Source organism: Meleagris gallopavo, chromosome 3 (assembly GCF_905368555.1).
Source record: "Meleagris gallopavo chromosome 3, MGAL_WU_HG_1.1, whole genome shotgun sequence".
Taxonomy (NCBI): Eukaryota; Metazoa; Chordata; class Aves; order Galliformes; family Phasianidae; genus Meleagris; species Meleagris gallopavo.
In genome coordinates this window covers 12885919-12912902 of record NC_139406.1, presented here as the reverse complement: position 1 = coordinate 12912902, position 26984 = coordinate 12885919, and the positions used below count along the sequence as shown (strand labels likewise).

At 44.5% G+C, this 26984-nt stretch overlaps 1 protein-coding gene and 1 long non-coding RNA gene across 3 annotated transcripts in view; one reads left to right on the top strand and one right to left on the bottom strand.

Moving 5' to 3' along the window:
* Positions 1-17613, bottom strand: part of SLC22A23 (solute carrier family 22 member 23) — a 99329-nt gene extending 81716 nt beyond the window's left edge. The window contains exons 1-2 of one of the 2 annotated variants that reach the window (XM_085220276.1): positions 16301-17613; positions 2605-2708 (exon numbers count right to left, since the gene is read on the bottom strand). In XM_085220276.1, coding sequence (XP_085076402.1) covers positions 2605-2708; positions 16301-16801 — 605 coding nt within the window. In that variant the 5' untranslated portion in view covers positions 16802-17613. The remainder of the gene's footprint in view (positions 1-2604; positions 2709-16300) is intronic. The other variant, XM_010708408.2, reaches the window with a different exon arrangement.
* LOC146544605 (uncharacterized) lies at positions 16414-20582 on the top strand. Its single transcript, XR_014882308.1, has 2 exons — positions 16414-16559; positions 19504-20582. It is a non-coding gene; the product is annotated as an uncharacterized LOC146544605 (long non-coding RNA).
* Positions 20583-26984: the final 6402 nt, after the last annotated feature.

Here is a 26984-nt window from a genome sequence, read left to right as displayed (position 1 = left end):
AAGCAACCACAGGCTCCTGATCAACCTGCAACCTACGCAGAGTGATATGCAAATGCATCAAACAGATACTTCCAGTGTCACCAGAGGTGCAGGGCAAAGGCAAATATTTTGAGGACAGGACCTTATGCATGTGCCTTGCCACCCTTGAGAAGACTGGTCCTTCAGCCAATCTAATCATCCTTTGCCATTCTTTGCAGGCTCTCTCAGTTTTGGGATTTGAATTGACACAAAAGCTCCAAGGAGTACCAGAGCAGGGCAGGAAGAGGCAGAGGCTTTCTGTCTCGATGCCACACAGCCACCAAGGGTGCCTGTTCCAGAGGGACCCTTCTACAGAAACCTCTCCAGCTCCTGTTCTGAGACAAGAGTGCCAGCAGCACCCTGCCCAAACAGGCAGTTTACTCAGCCTTTGGACACTGCTCATGTTTACACAGCCTAACAAGTTTGCAGATCTTCTTCCTATGGATTTATCACACACAGCTACTGAAGCTTGCACACCATCTACTGTATGTTGATCACAGACAACTCAGTCCACTTAGCAAACTGTCATAATGCATACTATGCTTTGGCCATGTGCAGCTTTAAAAAGCTTTCAAAAAGGAAAAGCAAAGCTCCAGATCTTATAGGCTCAAAACAAATAAACAACAAAAAAATTCAAAACGAAATACATACTCTACAGCCAAACAGCAATAAATCAACCAATCTAAATCCAACACCCAAAGCCTCCTCTGATTACCTGAACTGGATAGTGATATACAAGTGAAATGAGGATTTTCAAAGATTATAGCACTTCTGTATATCAATCTGGCATATCTTGCCTGCTCTTGCTTTGGATTGACTTAAAAAAAAAAAATATTTCTCACAAGTACAATCCCCTTTGTATTTGTCTTTCCACACAACCCCCAATCTTAGAAGAAATTCAAAGAGTGATTGAATAACAAAGCAAATCCTGTTTAGGTGCTCTTTCAATAGCTCCACTGCCACTACCAAATGAAAAAGGACTATCCCAGTGCAGGACTACCTTGCTGCATTAGTTACCTTAGATGGCAATGATGGGGGCAGAAGAGGAGCACAGGGATCAGCTCTGGTGGCAGCAGCCAGAGCAACGCAATGCTTGCAAAAGGGCAAGGGGTGCACTCATCTCCCCCAGTTACCAAATTACCCTTTTCTCCATCGCATTACTTCTGTCAAACTGTTTGTCCTTAAACTCTCTTAATCTCACTGTAGGGAAAACACAGAAAAAGAACGTGGTAGAGCAAACTACACACTGAGGAAAGAAATGGATGGCAGAACTGGGCAATCCTTTCTCAGAGAACTATTAAATCTGCTTACTGCATCTCTCCCTTAAAGCCAGTGCTTTAGGCAACAAGTTATTCACTTACTTGTGACTTGTCAATTAAAGCAGCATTTCCCTAGCTTGGCAGTAAGTCTGCTTCCTCCATACAAACTCCTATTTTGGAAAAACAAATGAGAACTCTCATCTGTTTCCCCGCTATACTTTCTACATATTGTTACAGCCCTGTTTTACTGTGGCATTTTAATCAAATTCAATTGTATTTCACCATGCCCATTCCCTGCTTCACTGAGAAGTCATAATTCCTCTCTTGCCTAAAAACATTTAATGACTGTTCAAGAAGAAAGACGTAGTTTTGCTATAGAAGTTTGAGACGCATTGCTGCACAGCTGCAGGGAGCCTTTTCTCACTCGTTGACTGACGAGCCATCGCTGGGGCTTTTTAGAATTTCTGTAATAAGCAACTCCTTCCTTTCCTGGTTTAGCAAACAGTGGAATAGTTAACTTGGGGCCATCTAAAGCACTGACACTGGCAACTGTGCTGGAAGCCACTGAAATGACTGGGACAGCATCACAGCTATTGTTTCAAATTCAGCAAGTTGCCATTTAAATCACTTGAATCAGGGCTTTAATTTTCTTCCCCTTCTCCTGCACTACAAGACCCTTTTTTTGCATGAAAACTGAACTTTCTGAACAACTAGGGAACCTCATAATGTTTTCAGTACTGTAATTTAAGAACTGCATTTTGTGTTTAAATCTAATAGCCCAATATCAACAGCACATAAGTCTGAGATTCCTTAACACTAATTCAGAATGTTTGCTTAACAACGACTTTAAAAATGGACCAATTGAAAGGTTTGCAGCAGTCTTTTACCATTCTTAAAAGTCACTGTACAAGCACATGCTTGACATTACACAACTCTCTTATATTCAGTCAAATCACAGCTGCTCTCAACTTCTTTTTACCTTACCTCCTATTTCAGAAGAAGAAAAAAAACCCTAGACCTAAGGCTTCACTTACATGATTAGCAAATACATAGTTCTGCACCAGCTCTACAGCTATAATAAATTGTGCCAGCAGGAAATAACTAAGTCAACTATCAAATAGCTTATTTTCTTGTTATTTACCTTGGAGCACATTACTCAGTTCAAGCAATTAACACACAGTTTTAAACTGTTCATCACGTTCTTTTCAGAACATGAAAATCATTAAGCATTATTATCTACTTCTTTATGAAGTAGATAAAAATCTAAGCAATATTTAATACTGACATTAATTAATTGATACACTGCATTAAAAGATATTGCACTTACCAGTCAGCTATACATCCTGTTATCAAGTGGCCGAAGATTAATCCTACAAGTAGGGAGAATTTTGCAATGTGGACTTTCCAGGCAGAATCACAAACAAGATCCCACTGGAAGAAAGACAGATAAAACAAAATAAGTTGTGAAATTCTCAAATGCTTTTAAAGATACTAACACTGAAATAGACTGTTTTTCAAGCTTCATTCCTAACATGAGTGATGGAAATTTATGCAGTTCTGTGAAACAGCAAGGGAAAGTTTTCCACCTCAAATCAAGCCCCAAATCCCATGAAGTTCACATAAAGATTAATTTGAGTAAGTTTAACCAGGCCCTTATTTACAGAATGGGAGCACCTAGCACAGAAATCTCTTCCCTCCTTAGGCCACTTTTGTTTAAACACTATGGGGCACAACTGGCACTACTGATGTAATTAGGGCACACCACCATAACGTCCCCAAACACCTACTGCTAGACAACCTAGAAGGATATTCTGCTACTGACTTATATGGGATAAGTCAGTTGGATACAGCAGGAAAAGTAGCTCCTTTGCCACAAAATCCCAGTGGCTTCTGGTTTCAGGCTCCCATAGGCAAAATGGAAAGATGTTTCTGCTGTCAGAAAAACATCCTGAGATGCGGAAGGTGACAAAGACTAATGATATGTCCTGTCAGACCAGCTTTTCATATTGAGCCAGAGAGCCTTAGTAAAGCAGCCTCCATCACAGCTCACAAATCAGACAGGAGCCAAACTTTCATTCCAGAGCTACCCCTAATACCAAAAACACCCTTTTCATCCAAAAGAGCAGCAAATGGACCACTCTGTGAAGCTGTTAGGGCATGCCCACCTTTCTATGAGAAAGATGGTAAAAATAAAGGTCCCTTAGCTTCCCTAACCTTCAAGATGTTTTCCTCTCAGGCTCAGACTAAGCCTCAGAAAAGTCAGACTGCATTCCTGGCTTTAGCCCAACATCCTTATTGCTCTCAGACAGGCAACTTAGTCTTTCTTGGGTGTACAGTGCGGACAGCCTTATTGTATCCTTGAATAAATGTAGGAAGGCATGTTTGCTCGCAGTTTGTAAAGTGTTCAAATATTGATGGTAACAGTAGCCATACACATTTAATAAAAAATAAGTACAGCCAACCTTGGAGGATCAGATACTCCAGAATTAAAACTTCACAGAATAAACAGCTGCTTGCATATAATATAATTGTAGTGGCTGTCCCAAAAATACTAACTGAAATCTAACGGCCAATCATGCAAACTAAAAACATGAATTTGTTCTCAAAAGTCAGATGCAACTTCAAAACAAACCTTCCCTCAAAAGAGCTCAATTAGGTGCACTGCAGCATTAGGCATTTTCATGACATACAGTTCTGACTCATCCATTTGGTTCAACATCACAGAAGATATCCTCCCCAAAATGTACCATCTCACCAAGAAGCATAGCACTTCTGTGGCTAAAAGAAACACGCCAGCTTTCTGCAGACACTTAGGCTCAGGCTTTTGTTTTCATTAAATATTTTTGGAGTTTGTCACTACACTGGCTTGTCTGATTCTCTACACCATTCTGCAAGCCGCATATTGAAGGTACACAAAGCAACCAGAAACAAATGCTATGTGTATTTTTTTCCCCACCAAATAGCTACTGGCTATCTACAGCAAGCAGTTCTGCAAGGCAGTGAGAACTGCTCTTCGAAGCTCTTGACATCTTCAAAGTATTTTAGTAGGAATTAAATTTCTTCCACTTAATATCTGCAGTTATTAAGAATCAATTTTTAGTTTGCAGCAAAAGCGTCCAGGCAAGCTGCAAACAAAACCACACTTAGGAGGTACCTCTGAGTTCCATGCAAACTTTCAGAAGTCACTGGGCTTATTTTTACAATCCAGAAGGTCTGTATAACTCTTAGAAATGAGAAACCCCTTAAATGTAGATTATAAATTAAAGGTACTAAAGATAGCTATGTTTATACACAAGCACTTCCTAAAGACAATCTCCGTAAGTTGCCCATCTTTATTTTGTTACTGTCAGATGAGCAGTAACACCACAAAAAGAACCCGAGGCCCATTTACCTACAGGGCCTACCGCTGCCAGCCACAATGGCTGGCCACCACCAGAGCCCAGACAGGGAACGCAACATGCCAGGCCAGGCAGAGGTGAAGGTTCATGGCTGGAGGAGACCAAGCCTCACAAAGGGCTGTTGTGAAATTCCAGGCCAGGACAACAAGCCAGACACTAAATTGTCCACTTTAGCACATAGAGCAGGAGTTTAAAAACAGAAGAAAGGTTAAACTCTCAGCAAGTCCTTCAGTAATGCCCGGAGTGCACTTTCTGATAAGCTATCCAAGAACCACGTGTCTGTTTGCTTTCAAGGCTCTTGCCCAACTCCTCAGCCACACTCGGAAAGCAAAAACATCTATTTCCATGCCAATCCCATGGTTGGCCACTCGCTGCCTTCTGAAGGTTCTCTCTGCAGCCCAGTGTAAGTCAATTGAGAACAGAAATACCTGTTTCTGGACATCACAGACACCATCTGAAACATCATGGACATCTGTCCACAAGAGCAGCATAACATGGCACAGACAGATGCAGCCATCAAGGCTGCCTATACAGTGCGACCTTCTACAAGTACCAGTGGTTTTGTCCTGTAAAAAGGACAGTCAGGTTTGCTCCACAAAGAAAGCAAGCACAAACTCCCACGTCACTGCACACTGGGAAAGGCAGTTCAAATGGCACTCCAAGTAAACGTGCACCAGAATACTATTTTGGCCAGAGACTAGACACTAATCTCCTATCACCTCTTACAAAAGGCAGACTAATGTGTGTTTCAAGCAGGGAGACCAGTAAATCCTGTAGCTGCTCTGGCAGAAACCCATGGCCTCTCTCCCATTTGGGAGTTACCAGTCTGCAGCCTGAAGGAAGGGCGCTGGTAAATTCACAGTGAACCCTGGGTTTTTCTATCTTCCATCCAGCTTCACAGTGCAAAAGATCTGATAAAGTGATATGCTGAGGCAGCAGGTTATGCTTTAAAAACACCCAGAGCTATATAAAACATGGCAAGGGATCTTACAAGAAAAAAAAAAAAGTAACTTCTGTAACAATATACAGAATCTCACCTGAGCAGACATGCAATACATTGCAAGTGTTTTTTACATGCTGACAGCACTTTTTGTCAAAGCCTAAGGAGTCACACCTTTAGCATCCTAATGTTTAAAGGATCTCAGCGAGTCACCACCCATGCCGAAAGTCACTCAGCTTCAAAAGCCAGAATTCAAGCCCGAGGACTGTTAGAAACACACTTCAGAAGACACGTGGCAAAAATTAATGCACCTCAAATGTAACCATCCCATATCTTCCTTACATGAGATGGAAGTCTGAATAGGACTCACACAGCAAGCCCAGATTTGTTGTGAAATTAAGGCAATAGTTTTATGTAAAATGCAACTGTAAAACCTTTTCCTTGCCTGTTTCCTTAGTCTCTGGACAAGAGGTGCCACCCTGGGATCCCCAGCCTCTAAATGTTACCTATGCCACAGCCAGCTGGGGCAACCCCAGCTGGCAAGAAGCCCCATGCTGCTACATTGCATGGCAGTTTGGAAACAAGAATCAATTACATGTCACTGACACCTATTCGTGATTTATCACTTTATTACTAGACCTTGGTGGTTTTCCCTACATGGCTCTGGAACCCATCTTTTCTCTCCATTTCTATGTAAGCACCTTGTATAGTGAGAGTGTATGATGCCTTTGCATTCTCACAGTATTTTTCCCAAAAATCTGAACCACAAATTCAGTAAAATAAATAAAAAAAATAAATAAATAAAACAAGCTACATAGAAAATAAGAATTAAAAAAAAAGTGATGTTTTTCATACCCTATATATAACAAAAAGCAAAACAACCTCCAGGTCCTTACTGATGGAGGAAAAACTTCAAGTCAGTAGACTAAAGTACAACCAGAAAAACAGCAAATATACTCTCCCCCTCCTCCCCCCCCTACCCCCCCAAAAAAAAACAGTCTAAAAAACGCAACCCAACCAAAAAGTAGAACAGTCAGTCCTTCTGCCATACTACTAATGCCTTTTCCCAGTAACTCAATTGCTGGAGTAGTGCTCACAGTCACAACCACTGTAGAGGACAGTGACAAGAAGTTCCTATGGGCCGCCACAGAACAACTCTCCTCTCCTTTCTCTCTCAGTCTCCAACCAGAAGTAACAACCTGGCCGTGTTTTAACGTTAAAGTTTGAGAAAACATACAAGATCCAGAAAACATCACAATGCTCAGCTCTATAGAAAGTAACCCTGCAGCTCTGTCACAGAAGAGGCTGCCGGAGAAGCCACCCAGAGACACACCAGAGACCAGACTGCAGCACAGAGTTGGTTTTACTGACAGACATTCTTGAACAAAAAAACCCACCAGAAGAACAACAAATCAAGACAAAAATTACAACAGGGGCAGCTCTGTCATACTTCCAGCCTCTCCTTCCTGCCAGCAGTAGCAACAAAAGAGCATTTAATCTTTTTAATCTTCAAGGCTCAGGGTAGCAATGCTTCTCTGTTGAGCACACAGCTGGGCAAAACACTCCCCGATCTTCGAATGTACTTCAAGCATCAATAAATTGTTCTTGGGAACACCTGGCATTTTTGATCACCAATACAGCCAGCTGTGTGTAAGTATATTATATATAATGTCACATTTCAAAATGGTGATTTGAGGTTTAAAATATAAGCCAAATAATCCCGAAAGGCTTCAGAAAAAGGGACAACAATAAATTCCTTTTTCTTTGACCAGCCACATTCAGAAGCAATAGTCTCCAAAATAAGTCTTTCCCACTGATGAGAGGAAATCCCTGCAAGAGGCCTATGTTCTTATCAGGTACAACTGATTTACCTGGAATATGAGAGTCAAGAAAAAAAAAAAACAACCAACAAGAAGGCAGCCAGCAAACCACTACTGAAAGCGTTTGTTGTATGTTTGCTTTCAAGAGCTACTCAAAGAAACATGCACCTCCTATACTGGAATGCCTGAACCCAGAACACCAGGCTTTCAAGATGCTTCCTTCCTGCACGACACTAGACTTCCAAGCACCCCATATACTTAACTTCCTTCAACTTCACCCTAAGTGGATGCTTTTGTTAAATAAATAAATGTTAAAATAAATGCTTCTTCTAAAATCACTACTAAGCAAGCACCCACTGATATTCAGGGGGGAGTTAATAACTGCCCAAGTTTGGAAGAACTTTTACTCAGGTAGCAAGAAATTGTTCACATGGTATCAACCATTTGGGTGTAACTACTTTTGACTGCTGCCACAGGGTCAAGAGTCTGGGGGACAGAGGAAAGGGGAGAGAGAAAGAGAAGCAGGCGCATGAGCCAGAGGACATGTGCTCAGCAGGCTTCCCAGACAGATATAATTAGACCACAAAGTGTTGCATGAAAGCAGTTTCATGTACCTATGAAAACTGTTTCCATACCTTCAAAACAGTACACAACCGTTGACCTCATAAGCTTACCTAACAGTTTCTGAAGTTGTTGAAATTCATCTTTGGGATAGACAACTTCGCTGCGGTATTTCTACCTTAATTTTTGAAGTGTTTTTTTTAAAGTCTGGTATTTCAGCCTCACAAATAAAGCATGCAGGCTGGGTGCCACACCACCACACATCACTACACAAACACGGATACATAAAACAACTCTCCCACCTGCTTTGCAAACTTCAGCTCCTTCACACAGAGAGAAACCTAATACATAGGGTACATTAAGATACTCTCAGCCATTGCCCTGTATAATACCTCAGGGTAAACAGGTTGGCTACTCCCTGTGATGTGATGCTGACTGCTCTTCCAGCATAGCTCTGCGCCCCACTTCCACGCCTGCCAGCCAAGATGCCCCACTCACATCTGTATGCACGAATCAAATACGAAGGTATTTGATGCCTTTTTATCATGGCTCACTTGAGATAGTCTTCTCCCCATGGTGACATTGCTCCAGAAGTGGTGTGATCGAAAACAAACAAACAAATCAAGCCACAAACTTCAAATACACAAGACCATAGAAACTGACTTTGTCTCTCAGTCACTAAGTTAACTAAGTATCCAGAAAAGGCTTCTGTTTAAAATTTCACTGCTCTGCACCACATTACTCCTTAGTTTATGCATCAGGTGAAGATGACCCTCCAAGCTATCCAATAACCACTATGCCAGCAGAATCCAACAGTGAGGAGATGCAATCTGAAACACTACAAAACTAAACAGGTTTCTTCTAATCTACAGTTCCATCTTTTAAATAGGAGCAATTAGCTCTTCTGTTCCCAGCCTCGGTCCCATCTCAGATCTGTTTCTTTTCCCCACTGGAACAGGGAAGAAGGAAGTTTGCTAGGTAAATAATCATCACTAATACACTAACAATTAAAAGGTGATTTGTTAATCATATGACAGTCTTGTGAATACTCAACATGATTAAATCAGTTTTAGTAGCATCCACATACCACCCACTTCTCTATCACTTCTTTCATTTTCACTAGCAGTTCCCTTTATCCTGAGACATCCTGATCTTCTCCAGACTTCACCCTACTAAGATTAGTTGACTAACTTGTTTTCCAGCTGTTACAATTTGCTTCCCCTTTTGCCAACTCCACAATATCATCTAGCATCAAAGCACTGGGAGTCAGAAAGTCTTGCCTGCAGCTTTCGTGGACACTACATTCACATGTAGGATACTTTCACCTCCCTTCTACATCTGTGCTGCATCTTTTCTATGTATGTTCCGACATCACAGGGAAACCATTGTCGCAGATCTGACTGACTTCAAACCTATGCTTTGTTTTAATACCCACAGATGTTTGCCACCCTCCAGGTGCACGGAAAGACTAGGAAAAGGACACCTCTCACTAGAACTGACTGAGACAAAAATCTTTTTTTTTTTTTTACAGTGTCCTAATGTCACACCTCAGTTTTTAGCCAACCACACTTATTCTGGAAAGGCACATTCTGGTGGGACTGACTTCGTGATCCAGATAAATAGAAAACTGAACAAGTTGTCAAGTTGCTATCTTGAACAGGTCTAAGCACTGTAAATAGAAGTCAGACGTAAAGAATCCACAATGCTTTAGTTAAATATTAACATTCACTATCATCTGATTATCAAAACCAAGTTAACACTTTCAAGGCCAGTATTTTTCAGGACAATACATACTTGAAACAAACCACACAGGCCTTAAGCACTGGGAGAAAAATCTCAGAAATGCCAAGCATGGGACAAAACTCCTGAATGGGGATAAGGTAAGGAGATGAGAAAAGGAAGCCATTCCTCAGGAGAAACACTTGCTCAGTCGCTGCAGATAAAAAGATCGGATGCCTTAATTTTGACATGTAGTTATTACTGCCATGACCCTGCCCTCTCATTGTAACTCAGGTAAGAAAGACCTATCCTCAACAATATCTGTAGGTTGGACATTGTGACACTGCAGACATCCTCACAGACTTCAGCCCGTGGGCCAACAGGAGACTGGGCAGCAGCAGAGTACTGCACAGGAACACAGACAGTACTCGAGCCAAAATGAATTCCTCTAGACCCATTGCTGGGGATGAACCACCTGGTTCAGGGAACTGAACCACCTATCTGGTGCTCTGAAACAGTGCACAGGATAGCTATAAACTACATGCTGCTGAACTTACCTTACAAGCAGCATTCCTGATTTTCCTGACCCTGCTCCTCGTGTACCTAAATATGCGTCCCAAGAACAAGTACCAGAAAATATTCATTTATCTGATGTTTTGTTCTTGGTGTTTCATTGGGACAATCCGTATCTGGGGCTCTCCCTTAGCTGTAAATTAAATACAGAATAGAAAGCCTTAAAAAAAACCACAGCCCCTCTATATTACATATTGAACTTTCCTCCCAAGGAGAAGATTAGAAATTTTAAAAAGAACTTTCTCTTTTACCTACAGTTGCTGATGGATAACCCTGAGACACGCAGCTACAATGCAGGAGCACAAGGGCAGGAAGGAGCAGGGGAATGGTTGTTCCAGGCAGGGACACCAGGTAGTGCAGAGGGGGACATGGATGGAAACTAGAAGGCTAATGGGGAAAACAGAACCAAAGCAACACGAAAGCTTAAATCTCTTTTGACACTTCTGAATTTAGCAGCTCTCTAGAATTTATCTGGAAAGCTTTAATTGAAGCCAATGGTTTTTAAGTGAAGGAAAACCACAAATCTCTTGCTATTCCAGATGTTACTTAATTGAAAATGGACACCTTCACAACCAGCTGGTCTGTAATTCTCATCTCAGTGTTACCATGACAAACAGCTCCAGATTAAATACTTTTCCTAAACTCCAGTTCATCCTCCTTGACAATTTAAGAAAACTGTGAGGGCATCTTTTACAATCACACACTTGCAGCCAGAGTAAGCAGAGAGAAAACTGCTAAAGCATATTAGAAATGAAACTGCCTGAACAGTTGGTAAATACACACTGAAGCTTATAAGTCCTGCCACAACAGGTGCAGGGCTGGTGTGTGTAGACTGAGTGACTGAGATACAGGATCTACCAGGGAGTGGAAACGAAAACAAACAAAACTCCAACCTTTTCAAACACAAATACCAAACAAAAAAAACAGTGGTTTCACACACTCACAGAAAACAAGGAATAGGAAAGGTCAAAAAAAAAAAAAAATCAGTCTGATTTCTCAAGCTGAGAATGACGTGAAGATTTTGTAACGTGGAGTTACCTTCCCAATAATGGTTATAGTTTGTGCCATTTGTAGAAGCAAAAATTTACAGTAGATTGTAATCAGGTTCCAGTATCCAAGACACTATTTTCAAGCTGATAATAAACATTAACTCTGTACACATTCCCTCTAGCACAGCAAATCCACACCAAATAGAAAACAAAGTCTATATGAGCCCTGGTGGTGGCAATATCGATCTTAATGTAGTTGGTGTTTTCTACACCAATTGCTTAAAAGTATTTTGGTGTGCACATAGCACCCCCCCAGAAGTAAATAAAAACAGTGTGTGAGCTCGCTAGGCACATATTTATCATCTAGTGAGATCACAGTTGGCTATCGCATACATCAGCATATGATAAGGCACGGTTGGCTACTGCATACGTCAGCATATGATAAGGCACTGTTTGCAGGCAGACAAAGCCAGCTCAGCACAGCTCCAACACTGGGAAACGTGGGCACTGCAACCGAAACAGCCGTCCACATCCTGCACTCTGCTCAGCCAGAACGCACATAGATTCATGCCTTGTCTTAGGATGGCATTCATTAGCAGCCCGATAAGTGGAAAGCCTCATTACACGCTCTGCTTCCCTTTTCCCCCTTCAATCCATACAAGGCAAGCATGGGCAAAGGCAATACACTAGTTTTGATGTTACTGCCTCTGGCCCAGCTACTGCACTGGGTACTGTAACTTGGGGGTTTAATAGATTTGGGGTTACTCAGCCAGGAGCCCAAAACCATGTCCAGACAGCTTTTGAGTATGTCCAAGGACGAGATTCCATAGGCACTGTGCCAAAGCTTGGTCACTCCTCCTTTTGGGAAGGACCTTGCCAGAGATCCCTGTGAATTAATAACTGTGTTCTAAAAGTGCACTTGAAATGCACACCTGTCTCCTACTCCAAGACATACCAACCCACGAGCAGTGCCAAACTTATTGCTGTTATTACACGCAGATTTGTGTTGTAACCATTCAGTTACTTGCAGTTACCCGCAGTAAACCTGTAAGACATCACTGCAGCCCAGGGCATGAGTCAACACGCAGAGCCATTTCACTTCATTAACTCAGCAACAAAAACTCAAGACGGAAAAAGAAAATGATGACTTAAAAAAAAAAAATAAAAAATTAAAATTTCTGCCAGATTAGCAAGACAAGACAACAGAAGACCAGACCAGAAAAATGCCATAACTGCAAGAAAGAGAAGGGGATAAAACCTGGCAGGGCACAGACATGCCCTTGCAGAGGCAAAGAGCATCACATCACTGCTTGAACTAACTCAAGTCCCCACCAAGACAGCGCTGCCCCATGCTCACAGCTGGACCACACAGGGGTTCCCCTGAATTAAGCTCCCCTTTTCTAGGGAAGACAATTTGCTGGAGGCCCAGCCAAACTGGAATGAGAAAGATCAAACCAGCAGCAAGTAGGTAAAATCATGGCACGTTCCTTGTGAAGGAAGATGATTCAACCCAAATCAAGCGGGAAGCAAAGAGCCAAGAGGAACAGCACTGCAGCAAAACAAAGCATCCGGAACAGAAAAGCAGCCACAACAACAATTCCCGTGTGACCAGACATGAAATACTATTACATAATTGTTCTAGATGATTAAAAAGCAGCCTCCAACTAACCACTTGGCCCTACACTGCTGATCTGGAATGCCAGCGCGCATGGAGAGATGCTGCACTACCACCCACTGCAATTTAATCAAGCTTCAGTCACTGCCCATTGCCAGCTCTTGGTGTCCATTATACAGATTAGCATTCAAAACAACACCACACCACCACATAACAATACTGAACACAGCAGACAGGTCTTCTTGGTAACAAAAGGGAAAAGCAAGAGCCATCAACCCCATAACTACACACTGCCATGAAAACTTCACCCCAGGAGTACAGCTGGCTTTGCAGACTGATAGAAGACGCAGCCATTAAAGAGTGACAAGAAGGCTGGAAAAGTCCCTGCTAAGTACATACTCCAATTTCCTGATACACTGCACAGCAGTATATATTTAGCTGTAATTATGTTGCTTGTTATGTCAATGTTAATAATTTATTGGAATGGCCACTCTGCAAATAGCCAAAGTGAGACTCAGCTTTCTCCTTTTCAAAAAAAGAAGAAAATATTTCTCAGCATGCATCCTCCGGACAGCAGTGAGACACAGTCCATTGACATGATTCACTTGCTAGCTTTTGGCCCAAAAGACAGTTCAGGATATATATATCACAAGTGATACGGGTGCACTCTGTTTGTAGTGATGTGACAGTGGTGATGATGCGACAAAGAACAGCTGAAAATCTTCCAAGAAGCATTTAGCATTAAGAAGCCTCACAAGAGAATTCTCCGAGAGAGATATTCTCCTAGGGATATTTACACACGAAATAGCTCAAGACCAAGATTTATGCACCAAGGCAGGGCATGAGCTCAGATCCATGATTTAATATGGCCACTGGAATTCCTGTGGTTAAATTATGCACCTGACCTCTTCGCTGTATGTATCTCAACGGCATTAAATAACGAGCAGCACGTCCTTTATTACCTCTCCCAGTTCTAATGACTGGCAGCACTATAAAAAGCAGCGCTCCCAGTGACTCACTGGAGGAGGGCAGGGCGATGGCAGCGCTAGGTGAGACAGTGCTGGCCTCCAGGGAGCATGAGGCCACCGCCGGCCCCAGCAGCCTCCTGGGTCAGAGCAGGGAGCAGCCAGACAACAAGTAAGGCTGGATCACAACTCCACGAGCCCCAAGTGTGATGTAGGGATGGGTCAGCTGAGAGAACAGGGGCAGAGACACAACACTGGATTGAGGTACCATGAGAGGAGAGGATGTGGAGACAGCGGAACTTAGAGTAATAGAATCATCAAGGTTGAAAATGACCACTAAGATTATCTACCATCAACTCATCACATATATGCATACTAACCCATGTCCCTCAGTGCCATACCCACACAGTTCTTGAACACCTCCAGGGACAGTGACTTCACCACCTCCTTGGGCAGCCTGTTCCAATGCATTACCACAAGAACAAAGTGGCTTAGTGGCCAAACAAAAGTGCATTTTTTATTGATATACTTTTGGCTCTGTTTACGATATTTCCATATAACCCTTGGCTATTACATAGATTACTGTATATTAGACTAAGATTTAATAAAACTCTATTTAGAAAGATGAGAACATCACAATCTTTTACAGAAACTAAAGTATTTTTGAGAGGAGTTAAGGGAGATCTGAATATCTTGGGATGGGAACACCTCCTCAATCCCCAGCAAAGTCCCTTTGCACCAAGGCCGGTGGGATGCACGCAAGGAGAGTCAGCAGTGATGAGAAATGCTCCCACACCTCAGGAGTGCCTGGCGGTTTATGGGAGGAAGACAATTCAGCCATACACTGATGCTCTGCTTGGGTTTTCCTTTTTCTTTACTGTGATGAAAACAGACAGCACACCCACCCAGAAAGCCCCAAAGAGAACAAAAACACAAGCTAGGGAGGAATCCTGACCCCATAAAAACAACCTAATTCTAATTATAAGGGATTAGAAATTGAAGAGAAAAAGCTGCCAAGTTTTTGGAAGCAAACACACAACAAGAACTCCACACTGAAAAAAACTCGGAGTCTCAAAAGATGATTATTATTCTTTCTTGTAAAAAAGAAGACAGCAGGGACCACAGCTGTTTATTTATCCATTAAAATTGATCTGCCCTTTGCCGCAAGTTCTTCCAAAGAACGCTTTATTATTATTATTATTATTATTAAGAAAGCGTGCAAGATAGCAAACTAACTCTCCCTTGACCTTCTGAGGCCAACGTGACGATGACCTTCACAAGATTCCCAACATTTTGAGAAAAAATTTTGTTACAGTTTGCACTAGAAGGAAATATTTCAAGATCGTTTCTTTACACTCCAGCATCAGTGTGAAGCCCAAAAAACATACGAATCGTTCCATCTCTGGTTATAATCAGAAGGAAATCTGCTTCTCTTCTTAAATGTCAAATTTCATTATGCGCTCTAACACCACAAGCCAACCAAGTCCACCATGTGCCTGCGCTTTCCTCATGGAAGGAGTGCAGCAGGCTTGTTTGAAAACCATTCTGGATTCAAGTTTTGGAGGATTTGCTTTACTTGTTTTCCCAGTGTTGGGCACGCTTTCGAGGGACACAAAGAGAAATGATGATTTCCAACGATTAATACCAGTGCCTGCTGGCAGAGCAAAGCACGAGCACACCGGCCACCCGGTCACTGCTGCATTTCTTCCTCCCAACCAGATAAGCACAGCTAATCCCTAACACGCTTCTAAGGCAGGAAGTAATTGTGCTGAGTTTGGGGTTTTGAGCCAAAGGGAAACCACTTTCCTGGTGTAACAGCTTAAATCTGCACTTCCAAGAGCTGCAGATAACACAGCACTTTCAAGAGCTCTCTGTTAATACCACCAGGCCAACGGCAGAGCCTTCACACAGCCAAAGCACGAGCAAAACCTGAGAAGGTGAAGACATGAGGCTTCTTTTAGAAAATAGGAAGGGTTCAGCCTCCCTCATCAGAATTTTTCCACTTTAGCCACTGCACGAGGGAGCAGAAAACAGAGCTTTCTACCTCAGAAGAGGTATACAACTCGCTCGAGACATTTCCTCTCTTACTACTCTATTGAAAACCATATAAAGGGTGTGACTGTAGAACGAGACGTTCACAGAACTTTGTCCGTTTCCCTGTACCATCAGTTTCCCTGTGCACCAGCCCGACTCTTGGCTCTGATAGCACACACAGAACTGAGAGGCACCCTGCCTGCGCCCTGCCCCAGCCCTCCCATGGCCACCTGTCTGGGACAGACCCACGTTCTGGGACAGACAGACACGCATGCGAACAGCGCTGAGAACGCCATCTCAAGACACGAGACTAAGACAAACCCACGCAGCAATGGGGACGGGATAAGGGGAAAGGGGGGATCGGTTCCACGGGGGTGCGAACCCGGGGACCCAACAGCCCTCCGCTCACCTTGCTGACGACGTTCTGGACGAGGCCGGCCCGGATGCGGTAGTGCCACTCGTGGCAATCGCACTCGCTGGCGTTTCCCGCAACGGGGGTGGGCAGAGCGGCCGGGGGGAATATGCTGCCGTTGCCGCTGCGATTGCCGTGGCCGGGAGCCACGCTCCAGTTGCCCTGCCCGTCGGCCTGCCGGCACCAGAAGTCCGGCTGATCCAGCAGGAAAGAGTCCGAGAACTTGCTGAAGCCGATGAAGAGGGCCGGCACCCAGGTGAGCAGCACCAGGGTGCGCTGGTACCCGCCGCCCAGCCCCCCGAGGAAGGGCAGCACCGAGCCGTCGTAGTCGAGCAGCAGAGGGCTGCAAGCGGCGGCGGGCGGCGGCACCGCCTGAATCTCGGCGGCCCCGGCGGGGGGCGGCCCCGGGGGGGGAGCGGCGGCGCCCGGCACGGAGCCGTTCTCCTCGGGCAGCGGCCGGCCCCCGCCGCCCGCCTCGCGGCGCCGCTCTATCGCCATGCGGCCGCCCGGGGGGCCTCACATAGGGGGGGGCACGGCGGCAGCCCTGGCGCCCGGCGGCTGCCGGCGAGGCGGAGGGCAGCTTTTCCTCCTCCTCCTTCTTGTGCCGTCCGCGCACGCACACCTTGCGGCGGAGCGGGGCGAGCAGAGGGGGCGGCGGCGGCGAGCCCCTCACCCTGCGGGCGCGGAGGGCTGCGGCTGGCGGCGGGCCCCCCTCGCCGTGCCCGTGCGTCAGGCGGCACTCATCCCCGCGCTCCCTTCCCCCCTCCGAGCGGCACCGCCGAAAATAAAGGGAAGGATCCAGCCGGAGCCGAGCATGCGATGGGCCACGGGAGAGGGAAAAAGGAAAGAAAAAAGGAAAAAAAAAAATAATAATAACGAAGAAAGCACACAAAAAATCCCGCAGCCCAATCACCCTGCGAATCAAACCCGGCAACAGCGAACCAAGCAAAACCGGTGCAGCAAGGCTCTGCGAACACGCCTCCTCTCCCGGTTTTGGTGAGGAGGAGGAGGAGGGAGGAGAAGAAAGACGAAGGAAGGAGGAGAAGAAAACAGCGGCTCCCGATGCGGCTTCCCGGCTGCCAGCTAAAGGGCCACCCCCGGCCGCGGCAGCAGCGGCGGCGGCAGCCCCCAGCACCCCCCCGCGGGCCCCTGGCCGCCTCCCGTCCCGCACATCTGGCTCCGCAGCAGCAGCGGGCGGCCCCGCCGGCCTCTCCGCGGCCCGAGCTGCGGGAGCGCCGCCGCCGCCCGCCTCTCTCCTCGCCTCGGCTACTGGCCCAGCCGCCCCGCGCCGAGCCCGGCCGACCGGCCCTCCGCCTCCGCCTCCCGGCAGCCCCCACCTGCCGGCCCGGCCCTCCGCTCCGCCCCCGGCGCGACCGGGTAGCCGCACCTGCTCCCGCCGCGCAGCCGGTCCGGCTCCCCGCAGGGACCCGCTCGCCGGGGGCGGCCCCGCACCCCCCCAGCTGAAGGCGGAGGGCTGTGAGCGACGGGCCCGCGGCGCTGCGCGGATCAATTATTTACGCGGTGCGCCTTTACTAATGCAGTGCGGCTGCGGTTGGCTGCGCTGCAGGAGGAGGAGCGGCTGAGGGGAGTTAGAGGTGCGGGGCGAGGGGGCACTTCGGGGAGTAGAAGCGGGGCGGAGGGTCTGCGTCTCTTCGGATCGGTGCGAGCTTAAACTAATCGTGTGAGTGCCTCCCGTTAATTGTAACATAGGCATTTCGGATTGGCGAACGTTACTTTTGCGTTCGGCTGAACCCGTTTGGGGACGTAAGCCTGTGCATTACTGAGCTATGCAGTTGTTTCTTTCTATGGAAGAAGAGAAGCAGAGACAGCAGATCAATAGGTGCTCGTACACAGGAACGTGGTTAGTGAACAGAAAATACGTGAGTGCATTAGTAGAGGAATGGCATCTTCACTGAATGTAAATGGAAGAGCAGGTTTGTGGTGGACAACCATATTTATCTGATCTGGTCTCTGCAAGTGAGTTACGGCGCATCATTAACTCCTCGGATCTCATTCCCCTCAGCTCCTTTCCTGCAAAGGGCACCATAAGGCCCCTGCTCTGCCGGTGGCTCTGGATCCTGTCTGCATGGCATCCCTCAGCACTGCTCGCAGGACCCCAGTCCCTGTGGCCTCCTGCATTGGGCAGCCCCCCCACCCTGCTCCTCGCACACTTTGCCATCCCATTTGGTTCCACCATTCCCTACTCAACAGCTGTGTCCCAGGAAGTCCCCACCCTTCTCCATGACTGTTACTGCACCCTCTCACAACCCTGCTGCCTCACTGTTGCCCTCATGTAGCTCAGCCTGCTGGCTCATGTAGGCCTCAGCCTGCTGCCCCCCCCGCAATAGTGCTGCCTCCTGTCGCTTCCAATTGCATTTCTATAGATTATTTTTAATTCCCATTTCATCCTCTTCTGTTCACTCCCCAGTTAGTGCTGCCTGTGGAGGCTGCTAATGAAACAGACCCCTTTGGAAATGCATTTGTAATCCACTCGATTGCCAGGAAATGACCAATAACTGCTGGCATCAGAGTTCTGTGCCCACTACCCGACATTTTCACATAAACTGAACTTCATTTACAAACAGAGGCACAGAACCTAACTAAGGTCGCTCCATTCTTCCACAACAAGGTCCTGCTGTCAAGGGCAATTTGGTCAGCTTGACCCTCCTGGCTGTTTGCAATGGATTTGCCTGTTTGTACTGGGAAGAAAATGGCTGCCTGCTCTCTGTGTTTTTAAAGCGCCCTTCCGCAGAAAGGTCCCACTCGTGCTTTTCCATCAGCACATTCTTCAGTTGCCCTTCCCAAGCTCCCAGGGGTGGACAGTAATGTTTCCAGCCTTTCCAGAGCCACTCCTTTCAGCACCCTCACCCACAGCCAGGCCAGCCTGTTGACTTGAACACCTCTAACTTGCTTGAATGCTTTTGTACTTTCTTCTTTCCTTTTCCTTTGTCACTGCCGTGTGTAATGGCAATCACCTAATCACAAGCGACCTCTCTTAGCAAAGCCTGGTGCACAGAAGGCATTAGGCACTCTGAGCCTTTCCAGCATCAGTCAATAGCTTTGCCTCTGATGACTAATTCACTTTCTTTTGACTTCCTCTCACCACTGCAGTACATACTGAATGATTTCATGTTACTTGTGATGCTCTCACTAGTTGAGTTTTATTTTCTGCATTGGCTTTTTGTACTTTGTCCCTGCAGGCTCCTGCTATCCAGTGCTTAACCCGCAGGAACTTCACCTGATTTCTCCATGTTTTTGCCATGATGAGCTTGTGATTTACCCCGACCGGTTGCTCACTACTCTTCCTGGATGCCTTCTGCAATAGGACTGGCCTAGCAGTTCCCTGATACCATCAGCTCTCATTTTCCACAAAGGGCAAGGCCTACAGCTGGCAAGAATAAACAGAAATGACCTTTGGGAACAGAAGTCAAACTATAGGTTTGAGAAATTTGACTAAAAGCAAGGAACAGAAAACTTCGGAAGAGATAGGAGGGAAAAAATCATCCAAGGGATGGAATGCCTCCCCAGCAAGGACAAGCTGAAGAGCTGGGACTGTTCAGCCTGGAGGAGAGAAGGCTCTGTGAAGACCTCATAGTGGCCTTCAAGTATCTAAAGAGGGGTCTATAAGAAAGAAGGGTCAGTCTCTTTAGTAGGGTCTGTTGAAATAGAAGGGGAGATGGTTTCAAAAAGAGGGCAGATTTAGATTGGATATAAGGAAGAAGTTTTGAGTTTTTTTTAATGATAAGGTTAGTGAGGCATTGGAACAGGCTGCCCAGAGAGGTGGCCGATGCCCCATCCCTTGAGACACATAAGGTCAGGCTGGACGGGGCTCTGAGCAACCTGATGCAGCTGTAGGTGCCCTTGTACATAGCAGGGGAGTGAGACTAGATGACTTTTAAGGGTCCCTTCCAACTCAAATGATTCTGTGATTCTATGAAGAGAAAAGCCTCAGAGAGAGGGGTAGGAGTGATGTGAATGAGTAGATACATAGAAACTGAATAAAATCCTACAGGGCAATGAAAAGCATATAACAAGAGGTGACAATTTCTCAAGCTGTCCATATACATTCATGCAAAACACCTCTTCTGGGCTGCTTCTGCGTTCTAAGATATTGTTTGGAACAGAAAATTTCCAAGATGTATATTGCTGGGAATCACATATTTTTATGTAGCAGAAGTTTTCCCATCCTTGAAATAGGGATCCTCAAGAGACTGCTGCTGGGTCCAGGAGGGTTGAGGACAAAAAAAAAAAAAAAAAAAAAAAAAAAAAGGAAAGAAAATACATTTTTAGTAGCAAAGAAATGTGTTTTTGAAGAAAAAGTAGCATTGGAGTAGTACTTCATTGAAGGTATCTTTCAAATAACAGAAAGGTCATTACATGTTCTAGTGAAAATTGATTTTGATTTGAATTGAGAAACAAAAACAGTTTGAAAGGAATATTCCAAGTAATGTTGGAGGTTACACACAAATAAATGTTGAGGGTAAAATTACAGAAGCAAGCCTTTCACTCCTGTGCAGGGCTTCTTAACCAGTGCCTCACCTCTGACAGAAAATGAAGATGTGTTGCCTGTTTGTTAGGAGACAAAAAAATACCACTGAAAAGACAGGTTATACTCAAGAATGACTCAATGTCTTTCAGCATATTTTTTCCACTGTCATTGAATTATATTAAGGAAGTTGCATGCTGTTGACCTGTGTTCCCAGAAGTTTGGGGAGGAGGAACAGGAAAGGTGGCTTTGGTCTCTTCTGCTGTTCAGAACGTGGAAGAGTCTCAGTGCTGGAGCAGCACTGGAAACCAGTGAGCATCACTCTGGGCAGAGCAAGCCCCTGGTCACATAATGGGCATCTTGTCTGTCGGCACTCAGCCACAGCTAGCAGGATTTAGAGTTAGGACCCAGACAAATATCATCTTGTTTACAGAGAAGAAAAAGAAACCAAATTTCCTTAGCCTTTGAGTTAGCATTTCCATATTCTTGGAAGGCAAGCCATGGCAGTATGTAGAGAACCTGGCACAAATTCCTGTTTTATGTAGAATTTGCTACGGCCTCATTTCGTGTAATAACAACCATGGCTATATTTTGCTGTTTTATGGGATGTATGCTTGGTTGCCTTTTTTATCTAGAAGAATCTTGTACTGTAGAGGTAAAGTTATGACAACGCAATAAATCAAAGCTACTTGATACAAAGACTGATTAATAAAGTAGCCTATTAGAATGCACACTATTTATATAATGAAGAAAACCAGAAGAGTTCATAGGATCATGGGATAATTCAGGTTGGAAAGGACCAGAAGGATCATATTCCAGCTATGAGATCAGATCAGGATGCACAGGGCATTATCCAGGTGCAACGGAGAATTTTTCAGTTCACGACAGCAAGGTATACTGTGAAAGCTGGGTGTGGGACAAGGAAGAGAGAGAAATTAATTAAAAATGGTAAAAATGGCTGAACTATGTGGGGAACAGGCAGAAAAGCCTGTGCTCATTTCAGCACACTCTCCACTAATCCTGAGATTAAACTAAAGACACTCAACTTTTACCATTCTTCTGATGTCAGCAAATATTAGTGAAACTCACTGGCCAAATGTTCCATCCCTCCCTGTTGCAGATACAAGCAGAAAATGGCAACCTATTACTTGTACCATTCATGCTGCTGGCAGAGGTCTGTACCGCTATGCAGGATGGTGTGCAGTGAGGGAAAGCTTCCCATTCTCTGTCCACCACGGATGTTTATTATCCTAAACCCAGAGAAAATTACCTGTACAGTAGCTATTGGAAAAGATAACGAATGTTGCAAAGCCAAGCAACTTGGGATTGGTAAATGCTGCAACTAAGATTCCTTGGGTAATTTGTTATGGGTTAATTTGTATTGGATTAATTTGTGCCCCAAATCTTGTGCATATACATTCCAGTGCAACCTTTAATTATGTGCACATTATGATGCAATCTATAATTACACCCGCACATACAATATTTCTTGTAGAACTCCTACCATTTTCAGAAAAAAGAAAAAAATGAAAAAAAAATAGATGGCTACTTAAGAAGCCCTGACTCTCAGCGGGATTTAGGCTCTTAAAATACCTTTGAGAATCTGGATCTTAATGAGGAGAGATTCAATATTTTGTTTTCTCTTTGTTCAGTATGGAGCCACATGATTTATTTAATGCACTATCTTCAAACTCTGCTCTCAAGATCTAATGATTAATGTCCTCATGGGCTTTTTTATAGTTCTCCCCTACGAAGTATACAAGTGTTTCACAAATATTAATGCATTTATTTTCACGGTGTCTCCATAAAATAAAGATTTATTGCCATTCTCTTTATTGGGAAACCCAGAGGCAGATAGGTTAAGGTGAAAACTATGAAGTTTTGGGTGCCTAACTTGCAGCTCCTAGCAGTTTAGCATTCTTGAGCACAGTGCAGCATTTTGTATTTTCAAAGCACGGCTCCTCTTGGCAACCGTGAACATGCAGTGCTTTTGTACATCAGAGTCCAGAGTCTCAAGGCATGCACTCATAAAAGGAGACAAAAGCAACTGGAATAACATCAGATGAGGCTTGGAGGAAGAGGCAGAAGCCTGACATCACTCCTGGGCAAAATGTTGAAGCTGCTGAGGCAGCACTTGATTAATAAGGAATTAAAACCGAGTAAAATAATTAGAGACAGTTGACCTGGATTTAAGAAAAAGAAACCTTGCCACACTACCAATTCTTAAATGAGCATATAAATTTGGTTAATGAAGATGAAGGTCCTCCTGTACTGTATTAGCAACTGGAGAGTAAGAAAGATAAACCCGAGGTAGCTCTGTGTTACCAGGTTGTTCTCTTCTAGACACAGTGGTAACACCAGAAGAGCTGAAGTCCATCAGCTTCTTGGGACCGTTTCCTTGCTAGAAATTAGTTCCCTTTGCAGTCTGCGTGCAGAACTGCTCCTGCATTCACCCTTGCTTCAGAGCAGGGCAAATTGGCAAAGTTCATTCTGACTGCCAATTTAAATTGCATGAGCTTGTCAGGAGAATTCTCCTTGAGTGGAGTTAAAGAGCTAGCTCAGATATTTCTATACCTGTCAGCTGTCGCCCAGCTGTCTTTCTAAATGATGAATTCAATTCCCTGCAGAAGCAGTGGCACACCTCAGCTCTTCTTGCAGCCTCCCACCTCGTTTATGATTCACCGCTTCGACAAACGGGGCAGGGTCGTATGAGGAACAGCCTTCCTCACTGCAAAGTGACCCACATTGAAAGCAGGTTTGTCCTGTTCACCAAACAAGGCAAACCCTTTATGGAAAAAGCAGGAGGTACTCATGTAATTAAAGGCTTTTGTCCCAGTACAAACAGAAACACTGCACTCATTATTTATACATGTGTAACATAGACGTGTGAATACAGACACACACAGAGACCAAATTAGATTTACATAGGCTTCTTTACCCAGTGTAATTCCTTACTTTCAAGTGCTTGATTTTGCATTCTTTGTGGTGTTTTAATGTAGGGCTTTTTGTCTGTGTGTATACATTAAAACAATGCAAAAAACAATGAGTGCTCACACAAGACAAGTTACACAGTGTGTATAATTTTTAGACACAGATGGTTTGAATGCCTTAATGGAATATAGGAGAATTAGGTAGGAATTAAGTCAGTCCAGTGGCTTTTTTATTTTAAACAGATCTTCAAAGACTAGAATTAAATAAATTAAATGAAATGAACAATTAAGTTAAATTAAATTAAACACAGGCTTTGAGCTGGATTCCTGCTTTGAAGGACCAAAGTCTCAAACAGCATTCATTCTACATTCCCTTGGTCATGAGACTGTAGTCAAATATCTGATGTTGAACATCACCAAGTGTAAATATATTGTATGTATTTTCTGCATCCTCCTCTGAGGATGCTGACAGATTCTTTGCAGAAATAACGAGACTGGAATAGTAATCCTTAGAGTTCGGTAGAAAGATGGGTGCATTTTCACCTGTAATGGGAATCACAACCTGCTACATGCAGATGGCTACTGTCACTTTTACGGTGTAACTTGATTTCTAATGGGAATGCAAAAGCCAGACAGCACCTAGGATATTCCTTGAGGATTTAGAGGAAAGGAATCACGACACCCTGAGGTAACTCAGTGACTCAGAATGCAGCCCTCAGACAGATAAATTACACCTTGCATGCAGACTAACTGTGCAAGTGTGTGTATGTGCTACCGAAAATAACCAAACAAATGTAAGGACGGCAGCTCACAGCCTAATTGCCTCAAATGTATTAATCACTAGGTTCCAACCTTGCAGGACTAAACCGGCATATTTAATAAGGATAGAACATATAATCAAGAAACTCATTTGCAGATGAAATATTTCCCTTTGCTTTTTTTTAAATTACACCCGAGTAAAAGAAACGCTCAGTGGAAAGTGTTTCATTCCATGCCTGCTCCTCTACTGCACATGCAAGCTCCGACTCACCTGGCATCCAAATGGCTTTGCTGTGAGTGAGTGAACTCCAAGGAACACAGTCTTCATATTTCCTTGATCCTGCCCATCCTTTTTTGCATTATATGGCATTCTCTGATGCTGTTCCCTAAATCACAGACAGGAATCGGTGGGATAACTGGCAAAGACCCTGCTAAATTTGACCAGCCTTAATACAGCCCAGGATACTCTCCCATTGCCTATCCACAGGGGTACCCACACTATTGGCCATAGCTCATCTCCTAGTTTGGGTTCTCCACAATAAATCCTTTCAAAAATATCAAGAAGAGCACATTCTCAATTTTCTGCATGCCATCCAACCGTGACCGTGCACATATGGTTTAAGAGGGAAACAAGAGTGTTAATTAGTTCAAGTCAGAGAAAGTGCATGTTGATTTTGCTCAAGAAAATTGTTATGAAAAAAAATAACCGCCACAAGAACAAAGGGAAAAGAAAGAGGTGGGGGGGAAATCATAACTTTTTATTTTTTATTTTTTATTTTCTATCAACATATGAAGATTTGGGAGAGAACAGGCTTGCACTGCTAGGAGCTAAATAGCTTGTAGCTACCTAGAATCCAGGTCAGCTTGTGTAAATACAGCTCTGTGGTGCGGTCAGCTCAGCAGACTTTGTCTTTCCAGGCACATCCACCAGCTTGTACCCTACCCCACAAAGGTCACTACTCCCTCTCCAGCACTCTAGCAATGTTGTCTTGTGTTGTTAGACTTGATCGTGGAAACACCAAGCTCCTACTTAACAACACTTTTTGTTGTTTGTTGGTTGGCAGTTTTTGTTGTTGTTGTTTTGTGGGTTTTTTTTGCTTGTTTGTTTTTCAGCCTGAGCATATGCAGCCTAAAATCAGGGAGTAGCTGATTTTGATTTTGCTCTGGACCAGGTAGAATGTGGCTCACCAGGACGCTACCCTGTGTGTCCACGGGGAGGTGAAGCCATCAGGCCTACCAAGTGTTCTGCACCAAATGGCTGCCGCAGACCTGCCCCAGCCTTTTCTGCTGATGCTGGGTCTGTGGAGTCTGAGAACACAGCAGCCAGCTAGAAAGGGCAAGATGCTCCATCTGGAGGCATCTAGTTAGCAACATATTGCTTGGAGGGAACAGCTGCCAGCAGTAGCCAATGGAGAATGGGAGGTTACACCTGGGGAGAGGAGAAATGCTACAAGAGAGGGAAACAACATCTGGCGTGCAGAGGTCTGGCTTAAGGAAAAAGATAAACAGCAAATAGCAAACAATACTGGGAAGAAAGAAACTTGTTATAGGATGAAAGGGGAAAGAGAAATTAAACTTTCCTCCCTGCAAAGTTCCTGTTTGTGGTTCGTAGAACGATAGAATCTTTTGTGTTTGAAGGGACCCTTAAAGTCCATCTAGTCCAACTCCCCTGCAATGAACAGGGACACCTACAGCTACATCAGGTTGCTCAGAGCCCCCTCCATACCTTGGATGTCTCCAGGGACGGTGCACCAACCATCTCTCTGGGCAACCTGTTCCAGTATCTCACCACCCTTATCATTAAAAATTTCATCCTTATATCCAATCTAAATCTTTCCTCTTTTAATTTGAAACCATTTCCCCTTGTCTTACCAAGTGGTTAATATACAAAAGGACAGAGGAGCGTATATGAGAAGTGCAGACTTTGCTGTGGAAGTTGTACTCCCCTGTACCCATTTGCTGATCCACTGGTGATCAGGCTTCAGAGCAGGCAGTGTCTGGCTGCCATCAACAGGCAAGAGTGTGATTTTTGCTAGCAAACCTACTTTTCTCTTAAGACAACTATTATTTTCTGCCTTCTTCCTCAGGAAGAAACGAACCAGGCCACAAGTAGCTAGCATTTTAAAGAACAATCTGTACTGGTGACTGCAGTTGTTGTAAATTGTTCCCTCTTGTGACTTTGTCATGAAGCCTCCACCAGCTTCATGGTTGTTTGGGATGAGATAGGAAATAAGCCAAACTTGTCTTGGCAAACATCTCACATATCTCATAGCTTAGTTGCTCTGCCAGCTACCTCGGGGACATTTTCATGTCTCGCTCCTTTCTGTAGTGATGAAGTGTTCCTGGTTTTGTCAGAAGGCTGTGTACATTTATTAGCTTTAATACTGTTTCTGAATTTAGGCAGGGGAGACACTGTCAGGCTAGATTCTCAGTGGTGTTGACCCATCTGCAATCTCTCAACTCAGTGCCAAATGATGATCCTCAATAGTCACCTCTCTGGCTCCTC